Source organism: Tupaia chinensis, unplaced genomic scaffold (genome assembly GCF_000334495.1).
Source record: "Tupaia chinensis unplaced genomic scaffold, TupChi_1.0 Scaffold000201_2, whole genome shotgun sequence".
In the NCBI taxonomy this organism is placed as follows: Eukaryota; Metazoa; Chordata; class Mammalia; order Scandentia; family Tupaiidae; genus Tupaia; species Tupaia belangeri.
In genome coordinates, this window is record NW_006159677.1 from 182,938 (window position 1) to 194,854 (window position 11,917).

An 11,917-nucleotide genomic window follows, 5' to 3' on the forward strand; every position below is an offset into this window, starting at 1 on the left:
CCCCAGGGGGGATGGTCACGCCGCAATCCCTTCTCCTCCATTCTCCTCTCAGGATCTTGGGCACACACGCACACACGCCCGGCGTGAGTTTTAAGCGACCGGGTCCGGGACATGAACCGCGGTCGACTACGTGGGAGTCCAGCGACATAGCCATTACACTAACTGCTGGTTCCCTCCTCGTTTTGTTTTGAAATATTTTATTTAACTTTCTTTATCCATTTATTTATTTATTTCCATTTGACCGGAGAGGGACAGAGAAAGAGAGAGAACATAAGAAAGCAAGCCACCAGGTCCAGAACCCGAACTGTGGTAGGCCACGTGGGAGTCCAGCGCCCCAACCACCACGCCACCTGCCACCCCTCTTTACTTAGTGTTTCTGCTTCTAGTTACAAGCTGGAAAGGCTGCAGCCTCAGCTCCCTCAAAAACCGTCTTCCATTCCCATCTACAGCTCACGGGGAACCTTCAGCCCTGGGCCAGGCACCTGGCTCCTACCTGGTTATAGGCCACGCCCCTCCACCGGCTCTGCCAGCTGGGTCAGAAGGAGCTGACTGCTCTCTCTCTCTCTCTCTCTCTCTCTCTCTCTTTTTTTAGTTTTTGCTATAAAGCCATGCGTTCACCAGCTAAAAAAAGAGAGAGAGGCAGGGGGGAGTGAGAAATCACCGCTAGTGAGGGTGGCCATGCCATAGTCCCTTCTCCCCCGTTTTTTTTTCTCAGGATTTTGGGCACATGCATATGTATCCTGCATGATTTTCAAACTACCAGGTCCAGGACTTGAACCACACAGTTGGCCATACATGGGACCCAGCCCCCATTCCCTCCATGCCACTTATTGGCCCAGATTGCCTTTTCCTTTGTGTCTCTGTTTTGTTTCCGTTCTTTATTATCTTCATTGTTTTCTTTTGTTTTTAATGTTTATTTCTTTTTTTAAAAAATATTTAATATTCTTATCATTATCTTTTTTTTTTTTTTGAGAGGTTTTTGCTATAGGGTGCGTGCACTCGCCAGAAAGACAGAGAGAGAGACAGAGAGACAGAAAGTGAGAAATCACCCCCCAGGGGGATGGCCATGCCGCAATCCCTTCTCCTCTCGGGATCTTGGGCACGCACGCACACGCACCTGGCGTGCGTTTAAGCCACTGGGTCCAGGGCTCGAACTGTGGTCGACTACATGGGAGTCCAGCTACATAGCTATTATACCAACTGCTGATCCCAAACCTATCATGATCATTTCTTAATTTGCTGTAGGGGACATGCTCTCACCAGAGAGAGACTGAGAGCGAGAGAGAGAAAGAGGGAAAGTAAGAAAGCAAGCTAAGTCTAGGACTCTAACCATGGTCGAAGTTTATTTCTTTATTCCATGAGCTAGAGAGACAGAAAGAGAGAGATGCAGACTGATAGGGGCCTCACGCCGCATCCACCCAAAACGGCTACCAGCCCTGCATCGTGGGCACACACCTGCCGTGTTCTGGGAGGTCTTTCGATGTGAACCTTGAACCTCCCTGTGTGGACCGCCTTAAAGAGCACAGCACAGGCCCAGACCTCACTGCTGTCTAGCCCTGTGTCTTTATTTTGGGGCATCGAAAGAGGGCTTTGTCAGGAAGCCGGGGTTCAGGGTTGGCTTCATTATCCGTCTCCCTGAGTTAGCGTATTTCTGGAGTGTGAACTGCAATTCAGCCTGGTGGTGTAACCGGTGCCAAACCGAATGCAGTACCAGAGGCCACGTGGCTGACACGGGGGCAGTTCCTTGGACTGGCCTGAAGACACACCAGGCAAGCATGCGTGCCCAAGATCCTGACAAGTGCAGGGCTAGGAAAGACGGGTCACGGCATGATGGCACTTGTCAAGGGTGCTTCTCTCCCCCCCCACACACACATATGCACTCCCAATCACAAATCAATACAGCTTAAGAAAAGAAAAAGAATATGCAGCCTGGCAGTTAAGGTGCTGGGCTCCCCCATGGCCAACTGTGGTTCAGGGCCTAGGCGCGGCATTGAAGATCACACTGTGCGTGAGTGCATGCATTCCCAAAGCCCCTAGAGGAGAATTGAGGAGAAGGGATTACAGCATGGCCAAACTCCCTGGGGGTGATATCTCACTTTCTCTTTGTGTCTCTGGTGAGCACACATGCCCTATAGCAAAAAACTTTAAAGAAAAAAATGTGGGGACCAGCAATAAGCATAATGGCTATGTCGTTGGACTTCCATGTAGTCGACCGTGGTTCGAGTCGTGGACCCGGTGGCTTAAATTCACGCCAGGTGCGTATGCAATTTGTGCCCAAGATCTTGAGAGGAAACTGGAGAAGGGATTGCAGTGTGGTCATCCCCCCGGAGGGTGATTTCTCGCTTTCTGTCTCTCTGTGTCTTTCTGTCTTTCTGGTATGCTTACATGCCCTATAGCAAAAACCTCTACAAAAAGAAAAAGAAAAGAAAAAATATGAACCAGGCATTCTTTCTCAGGGTCCTGCTTCACCCTGCACCATGCATCCTTTTGATGTCTCGTTCTAGATCTCATCATTGAAAACACAAATCCAGTCTCAGGAGTCTGACTTAAAGTCCCAGGAAGATGACCTGAACCGGGCCAAGTCGGAGCTGAACCGATTGCAGCAGGAAGAGACCCAGCTAGAACAGAGCATCCAGGCCGGGCGCGTCCAGCTGGAGACCATCATCAAATCTCTGAAATCCACACAGGACGAGATCAACCAGGTATTCCCACAGAGGTGGTCTCCCACAGTCTCAAGTAGGGCACCGCCGAGAGCAGCCCTGTCAGCACTTTGGTCCGTTCTCCATTGCAAATAGCAGAATTCTGCAGACTGGGTAATTTTTAAAGAGGTTTATTGCACTCACGATTCTGGAGGGACTCTACAGAGCACAAGTTCTTCTTTCCTTTTTTTTTTTTTTAAGAGATTTTGCTATAGGGCACATGTGTTTGCTGGAGAGATAGAGACAGAGAGACAGGAAGTGAGAAATCACCCCTCCAGGAGTATGACCACACCACAATCCCTTCTCCTCCAATCTCCTCTCAGGATTTTGGGCACACGCACGCGCGTGCCCAGCATGAATTTTAAGCTGCTGGGTCCGGAACTCAAACCAAAGTGCCTGCGTGGGAGTCCAGCGATATAACCATTATGCCATCTGCTGGTCCCCCTGTTTGTTTGTTTTTATTGGATACATACTAAGTGTACATTTTGTGGGGTACAGCGTGATTTTCATGGATCTGGATTTTGTCCGATTTTGACACATGTCCAAATTACATGTGCTTCTTTTGAGCCAGAGCACCTAACGAAGGGAGAAGATCATGAGCTAGTTTACAAGGGGTTTCCTTTCTTTTCTTTCTTAAATGACTTATTTTATTTTATTTATTCATTCATTTATTTTAATTTGACCATTGAGAGAGAAAGAGAGAGAGAGAGTGAGAAAGCAAGCTACCAGGTCCAGGATTCAAACTGTGGTCAACCATGTGGGAGTGCCTAGCGCCTTACCCACCACGCCACCTGCTGGCCTCAACATGGGGCTTCCTTTCTGTCTGGCGACACAGATCACGGGCTCGTTCTTGTGAATAGCCGAGTGGAGCCTCAGGAGCCATCGCATCCTGGGCCCAACGCGTTGTCCCAGCCCTCCTTGATGCCGGTGGTCTTTGTCCCGCAGGCAAGAAGCAAACTCTCCCAGCTCCACGACAGCCGCCAGGAGGCCCACAGAAGCCTGGAGCAGCTCGACGGGGTGCACGGCGCCAGCCTGCCGGACCTGACCAACCTGGGCGAAGGCGTGTCCCTGGCGGAGAGGGGCGGCTTTGGAGCCATGGTAAAGGTCGAATAAACGTGTTACGGTCCCGGGATCCAGTCCCGGTGCATGAAGAGACGGTGCTTCACCTGCCGGATCGGCCGTGGCCAGCCTTGGTGCTCTGCAAACTCGGGCAGTTTCTAATTCTGGCTGTCACCTGGCATGTTCTTACCAGCCTGGCAGCCTGAGGCAGGTGGCCGAGAGCCATCCTAGAGTCCAGAGCAAAGCCCAAGACAGACCCGAGTCCTTGCGAACCTTTTTTTCCTTCCTTTAAGGGGAAGGTAGGAAAAGAGAGAGAGAGAGGTGGGTTATTTCTGGCAGGGTCTGTGTTAAAGTCATTGAGCCCATGTTGATAACTTTATTAACCAAAGCCCAGGGTTTACAGTAGGGTTTACTGTGTATGTTACATATTCTGTGAATTGCGACAAAGCCGTAACTTTGTATAGCCACCATTAGAGGATTCTCCAGAATAACGCCTCCGTCCTAAGAATGCCCCATGCTCCATCTCTTCATCCCTCCCTCTCTCCCTTCCTCCCCCGACTCCCAGCAACCAGAATGCCCTTTTTACTGTTTCCGGTTTAGGATTTTCGCAAATGGTGTATAGTTGGGTTATACAGAATGTAGTCTTTTCTGACCAGCTTCTTTCACTTACCAATATGCACCTAAGGTTCCTCCATTTCCCCCCCCTACTTTGAGAGAGAGACAGGGAGAGACAGAGAAGTATTTTTGACAGGGTCTCACAGTATCTCGCTCCTCCTGCCCCAGCCTCCCGATTATCTCGTGTTGCAGGTGCATGCACTGGCACCCAGCATGTTCAGCTTGGCCTAGGAACCGAACCCAGGCCTTCCATACAGCTTGCAGACTCCCAAACCGTCGTGCTACCTCAGCCCTCACACGGTGGGGCCGTAAAACTCCTTTTGAAAGCCCTCCATTTCCATGGAAACATTCATGTTGGACCAGCCCTCCAGAGTCAGAGGGCTTCGCAAACGTCACCAAAATGGCATCCCCCAGTTCACTGAGTGTGGCAATGCCACGTCCTGCTAGTCTCGCGACTGTGTGTTCTCGCGAGGAGCGCTTTGCAAGTCGAACTTGTTGATCAAGATCAGTGGCAGGTGGCCCAAAGCAGCAGCGTTTAGACCCACAGTCACCCTCGCTCCTTAAATTCAGTCCCGTTGAAAACCTCAGCACCGGGACCAACAGATGGCCTCATGGTCACATCACTGGACTCCCATGTAGTCGACCCCGTCCGAGTCCTGAACCCAGTGGCTTAAACTCATGCCAGGCATGTGTGCATGCGTGCCAAGATCCTGAGAGGAAAATGGAGGAGAAGGAATTGTGGCACGGCCATCCCCTCTTGATGGGGGCGGGGGGGGGTGATTTCTCGCCTTCTCTGTCTCTCCAGCGCGCGCTTGCACCCTATAGCAAAAATTGCTCTTAATTTTTAATAAAGAAAAAGAAAACCTTGGCACTTTATCTCAGACCCGATGGACCCTGGTGCTCGATCCATCCCGGGGCTGTTTAGATTTCTGTGGGATCTCAGATCACTGATAGCCAGACAGGCGTGACCTTTTCCTTACCCTGTCACACCCCTCCCCTACTCGCAGGTTCACACTGAAGTTTGCCCTCACGGCCCCGAGCACAGGGACATGCACCGTCCAATTTTGTCTGGCCAATGAGCGCCTCTTTGTGCTGGAGGGGAGCGAGGGGTCCCTTGGGCTATGCCTGGTCCCGATGTCTTCCTGAGGCTTTGCTGCCCATAACAGCTCCCCTCGCACTACCCGCTGTCTTCCGCGGCTCCGCCTGGAGCTCCCCTTCCACCTCGACAATCCACCTGTTTGCTGCGTGGATTGTTTTTGTGTCTTAGAACTCTACAGGCTTACTGTCTCGTAAATGCCAGACTCACCGCTTCCTCTTCATGTTCTTTCTTTGACGTTCCTTTTCTCAGTAGTTAAGCGCTCCATTCTAAAAACGTGTGGGGAAGTGGCCAGCAGGTTTGGTGGTGGGGAAAGTCGTCGGATTCCCACATGGTGGCCCACAGTTCGAGTCCCCGACCCGGCAGCTTGCTTTCTTGCATTCCCTTTCTCTTTCTCTCTCTCCCTGGTCAAATTTTAAAAAAGAATAGCAACAAATAGAATTAAGTAAATAGGGGACCAGCAGTTAGCGTAATGGCTCTGTCGCTGGACTCCCACGTAGTCGACCGCAGTTCGCGTCCTGGACCCGGTGGCTTAAAACTCACACCGGGCGCGCGTGCGTGTGTGCCCAAGATCCCGAGAGGAGAATGGAGGAGAAGGGATTGCGGCGTGGCCATCCCCCTGGGGGGGGATATCTCGCTCTCTGTCTCTCTCTTTCTGGCGAGAGCACGTGCCCTATAGCGAAAACCTCTCAAAAAAACAAACACACAAACAAACAAAAAAGAATTAAGTAAATAATTCTTTAAAAATAAAAAAAAGTCTGGGGACGCACACGCCTCTCCTGGGTCGCTTAGAAAACCTCGCCAGTGCCTTCATCTGACCGGTGCCCTCGTCTGACCGGTGCCCTCATCTGACCAGGTCTCTGGGCCGGTGCCCTCGTCTGACCAGGTCTCTGGGCCTGCCAGGCACGCCGCTACCTCCTTCTCCCATACCCAGATTTTCTGTCCCTACGCACTTAGGAATGGGTGAATTCCGGACCCCCTTGGGCCTGTCAGCTGCTTTACTGTCTCCGTCCGAACAGCGTGCTGTCATCCGTTACGAGTCACGGCAGCCAGAATGGCTTTGCCCTGGCCTCGGGCTCTTCTCGGCGTGTGTGTTTCTGCCTCCCGACCCTGCTCTTCACTTCCCCATCTGGCGCCGTCGCCCTCTTGCAGCTTTCGGCTTGCCCTGTGTGGTCTTGGTTTAGGGAACAGCTCTCTCTTAAACATCCCATTCCCTGGTTTCCCTCAATAAAAGTCGGCCAATAGGTGTCATGGTGGCTAAGGCGCTGGACTCCCACACGGTCACCCGCGGTTTGAGTCCTGGGCCTGGCAGCTTGAAACTCACGCCAGGTGCATGTGCGTGCATGCCCAGATTTTCCAAAAGGAGAAGGGATTGTGGTGTGGCCATTCCCTCAGGAGGTGATTTCTCTTTCCTTCTCTCTCTCCTGCAAGTGTAGACACCCCCTATGGCAAAAACCTAAAAAAAAAGGCACACGCACTCGGTGTGTTTCTCAAAGCCACTAGCACTTGAAGCATGCCCTCAGCAAGGTGTATCCAGCTGCCTTACCCACCAGGCCACGGAGCCGGCCCACAACCACAGACTTCTATCTTTCTTGTTTGTGTTCTTGTAAGCGGGGCAAAGTTTACATACTAGTCGATTATTCTTAGAATGTAGACATCAGCTATGTTAACGGTAAGCTTCCAACCAGTGTCTGGAAGAAAAACCTCTATTTATCTCGTTGTACAAATACAGTTTTTAAAGCATTGTTCTGGTTTGTTTCTGTTTCTTAATAAACACTTTGAAGAGGGCTTTTGGTCATTTGAACATTTGAACATTTCAAGACTGCTCCAGAGCAGAGAGAGAAAGCCGTCCTCGTTCTCTTTGTCGGGCGAAGGGGGGAAGATAGCGTGACTAGAGTGGTGCATCTAGAACTTTCTATGTCTGGACAGTTCTCCTCAAGTTATCGTTAAGCTCAAACCATGTCACTTTGTTCAAGAGACACAGGATTCTTAAAGCCATAGTTATTTCTTGTCTCTCATCTGATTAGAATATTGGTCTTTTGCCCGGTATCCAACCAACCTGTCTAGTAGAGAGAAGGTAAAAATAAAATCTTCCCACTGAAGCTACAGTGACAACTCATCATGAAAGATGGGGTCCTTTGTCATAGCTAGCCCCACCGACAAGCTCGAGCCAGTTCCGATTTACTCTCCAGAGCCCATTATCACATAGGAACTTGTAGGCGGGTTGTTAAATCCTTGCAATCAAGATGGTGGGAGTGTTTACACCACAGGAATTGGCAGAAGCGCCACATCAGGGATTTTTTTTTTTCCCTCAGAAAACTGATCTGTCAATTCATCCCTGCCCTGCGTCTTCTAAAAGGGAAAGAATGTCACAGAAATTTCCTCAGCATCCTCTCAGACTTGCCATGTATCTATGCCTTAGAAAAGGTGACATTTAAGATGAGTTCTAAATTTGTCGTTCACGATAGTTTCTCTCTACGAGAGGGGACCGGATCACTTGTCCCGGTACTTAACTGGTGCATTCACGTCCCACAAGTGGGCGGATGGGTCAGTCCTCCTTCGTAGGTGGTCAGCGGGCGGGAGAGTCCATGGCAGCTATGTGATGGGGAAATCTAGTGTTCTGCTCTGAATCTGTGACACAGAATCAAAGCCGCCATTAGTTACTACGGCCATCCAAAGCCTGCCAGTGCTTTCTTAGGCTTCCCCTTTGAAGGGGAAGGAGTGATTTCTGCCTCAGGAAGATCATTCCTCCTGAGCGTGATCGCAGGCCTGACTGTCACTGCAGGGGCCTTGCACCCAGAGTCCTAAAGAAGGGAGAAGGATCATGAGCTGTCTATTTTTTTTTTTTTTTTGAGAAGTTTTTGCTATGGGGCGCGTGTGCTCGACAGAGAGAGACAGACAAAGACAGAGAGACAGAAAGTGAGAAATCCCCCCCCCCAGGGGGGATGGCCACACCACAATCCTTTCTCCTCCATTCTCCTCTCAGGATCTTAGGCACGCACGCACATGCGCCCAGCGTGAGTTTAGGCCACCGGATCCAGGACTCAAACCACGGTCAGCTACATGCGAGTCCAGCGAAGTAGCCATTACACCAACTGCGGGTCCCATTGTGCTGTCATCCTTGACTCACTGTTTTATCCCGGCCGTCCTCTCTGTCCTAGAACAGCCCTGTGGTACCTCGTGAGAGGGTGATGCTCCACCCTCCCTCCTGGCCTCCTTCCTCCCGCGCCAGTATTTGTCAGTATCCGAGAACCCCCTCGGATGCTCCGGGGCGCGCGCGTGCCCCTGTGGTCGTGAGCACCGTGACGTCCACGCAAACTCCCAGAGCTGTCACCAGATGTTCCCGCAGGCATCTGGACGCACCGGGCCTAAGATCCCTGCTGGGTTTCCACACCTGGGGAAGCCCTGTGCTCAGAGGCTCCAGGTGACCTTCTCGTCCAGGTAAGACCATCGCTCCGTATCCCTCCGATGGCGGAGACACCGGTGCACTCTTCCGAAGCTGGCTTAAGGGGCGGCTTGTATCCCCGCTCACCCTCATTCACAGCCTGGCTTCCTTTTAGGCCAGAACCTCTGAAAACCATCCTAGCCCTCCTTGCCCATCCCAGGGCCTTGTTCACACGGCCTTGTTCAGAGGTCGCCTTTTGGGTCCGGACTGTTGCCGTCTTTGCCTCACACCACACCACTGTCGCTTTTCCGTTATTTGGTTTTGGTCGGATGGGGATACTGGATAGGTTTCCCGGGCCCATGGATACTGAGATCTTTGCCAAGTTCAGAGAGGATGTGCTGCCTTTTCAAAACTTCACAGGAAAGCATTTGTGTTTTCACTGAGGGCAGGTCTTCATTAACCAAAACGGACTCCTTTGTCTCCAAACCAACTATATTATTCCCATGTACCTGGAAACATCAGAAAGTTTATTTAGGTGCCAAAAAAAAAAAAAAAAAAAGAGAAATGCACACATAGCTTTTCTTTTTTTTTTTTTTTAGAGGTTTTTGCTATAGGGCGCGTGTGTTCACCAGAGAGACAGAGAGACAGAAAGTGAGAAATCACCCCCCAGGGGGGATGGCCATGCCGCAGTCCCTTCTCCTCCATTCTCCTCTCGGGATTTTGGGCACGCACGCACACGCGCCCGGCGTGAGTTTAAGCCACCAGATCCGGGACTCGAACCACGGTTGACTACATGCGAGTCCAGCGACATAGCCATTACGCTAACTGCTGGTCCCCACACATAGCTTTTTTTTTTTTTTTTTTTTGCCATAGGGTATGTGCAGTTGCCAAGAGAGAGACAGAGACAGTGAGAAAGAGAAAAATCATCCCCCAGGGAGGATGGCTTGTCTAATTGCCGCACTCCTGTCTCCTCCATTCTCCTCCTAGAATTTATGCATGCACATGTGCCCAGAGTGGTTTTCAAGCTGCCAGGTCTGGGATTTGAACTGCAGTCGACCATGTGGGAGTCCAACACCTTAACCACTATGCCACCTGTTAGCCCCATAAGCTTGTTTGGTTTTTTAGAGTTTTTTTTGTTATAGAGTGTGTGCGCTCACCAGAGAGACAGGAAGAAATCACCCAGGGGTGATGGCCACACCACAGTCCTTTCTCCTCCATCCTCCTCTTGGGATTTTAGGCACACACACACACACACACACATGCATCCCACATGAGTTTCAAACCACCATATCTGGGACTCGAACCATGGTCAGCCATGTGGGAGTCCAGCAACATAACCGCTATGCCATCTGCTGGTCCCCCAACTTCATTTTTTTTTTTTTTTTAACTTTTTTTTTTTGAGAGGTTTTCGCTATAGGACGTGTGCGCTCGCCAGACAGAGAGAGACAGAGAGACAGAAAGCGAGAAATCACCCCCCATGGGGGATGGTCACGCCGCAATCCCTTCTCCTCCATTCTCCTCTCGGGATCTTGGGCACGCACGCACATGCGCCCGGTGTGAGTTCTAAGCCACCGGGTCCAGGACGCGAACCGCGGTCGACTACGTGGGAATCCAGCGACATAGCCATTACGCTAACTGCTGGTTCCCATCCCCCAGCTTGTTTTTAAAATTGACATTAGGTCATTGGAAAAGTTTTTCTATGCAAAAATGTGTTATGACTTATCTGATGACCCAGTATTTTTTCCATGAGTGAGAGAGACAGGCGTCCCTAACAGGGTCCTGACGTCCCCAGTCCACCCCAGCGACAGTAGCCCCAGATCCTGGGCACACGCATGCCTGGGGTACGCAGGGAGGTCTCCACACACAAACTGGAGCCCTCCCAGGCGGATCAACCTTGAAGAGTGACCATTTTACCTACGTGTCACCACCTGTTGCTCTCCATGAACTTTTTGAAGATCCCTCAGGGAACCAGCAGTTAGCGTAATGGCTATGTCTCTGGACTCCCATGTAGCTGACGGCGGTTCGAGTCCCGGACCCAGTGGCTTAAACTCATGCCAGGCGCATGTGCGTGCGTGCCCAAGATCCCGAGAAGAGAATGGAGGAGAAGGGATTGTGGCATGGCCATCCCCCCTGGGGGGTGATTTCTCGCTTTCTGTCTCTCTGCCTCTGTCTCTGTCTTTCTGGCGAACGCACACGCCCTATAGCAAAAACCTCTCAAACAAAAAAAAGAAAAAGAAAAAGACCCCTCAGGCCATTTTTCACAATGTGAAAAAACAGCTCTTTGGAAGTAAAAATGTCTTGCTTCTGGTTTACATATGAGTGTTTCTAGAAATAAGCACCTTAAAAAAAAAATGCAAAATTCTGAACATGCTCTAGTAGTTCTAACTGCATAATCCTCATTTCCTCACAGGGCATAAACAGCCGGTGCGTTTCTCGGTGGGGAAACTACATTTTTTAAAAAAAAGAATTTTTTTTTTATTTATTTAACTTGATTTATTTACTTATTTTAATTTGATCAGAGAGGAACAGAGAGAAAGAGAGAGAGGAAGTGAGAAAGTAAGCCGCCAGGTCCAGGACTCGAACCGCAGTCGGCCATGTGGGAGTCCAGCACCCTTAACCACCGTGCCACCTGCTGACCCCAGTTTTTTTTTTTTTTCCAAGATTTTTGCCATAACTTATGTGCTCTTGCTGGAGAGAGACAGAGACAGACAGTGGAAGGAAAGTGAGAAATCACCTCCCAGGGAGGATGGCAATACTTCAATCCTTTCTCCTCCATTCTCTCCTGGGGTTTTTTGGGCACATATGCACCTGTGCCCAGCGTGATTTTCATACTGCCAAGTATGGGACTCAAACTGCAGTCAGCCGTGTGGGAGTCCAGCCATAACCACCGCGCTGCCTGCTGACCCCACAGTTTTTTTTAAAGACTGAATAGTATTCCAGTGTATGGATATACTAATTTTTTTAAATTCATTCATCCATCAGTGGATATTTGGGTTGCTTCCATGCAGTGGTTTTTTTTTTTTTTTTTTGGGGGGGTTTTTGTTTATGGGGCCTTCGCTCCCC

General features: G+C 50.4%; 1 protein-coding gene across 8 annotated transcripts in view; it reads left to right on the forward strand.

Moving 5' to 3' along the window:
- EPS15L1 (epidermal growth factor receptor pathway substrate 15 like 1) overlaps window positions 1–11,917 on the forward strand; it is a gene marked incomplete at its 5' end in the record, with an annotated part of 101,740 nt that overhangs the window by 37,678 nt on the left and 52,145 nt on the right. For all 8 annotated transcript variants that reach the window (XM_027771316.1, XM_014587336.2, XM_027771315.1 and 5 more), the window contains 2 exon segments: window positions 2,505–2,702; window positions 3,645–3,797. In XM_027771316.1, the coding sequence (XP_027627117.1) occupies window positions 2,505–2,702; window positions 3,645–3,797 (351 nt within the window).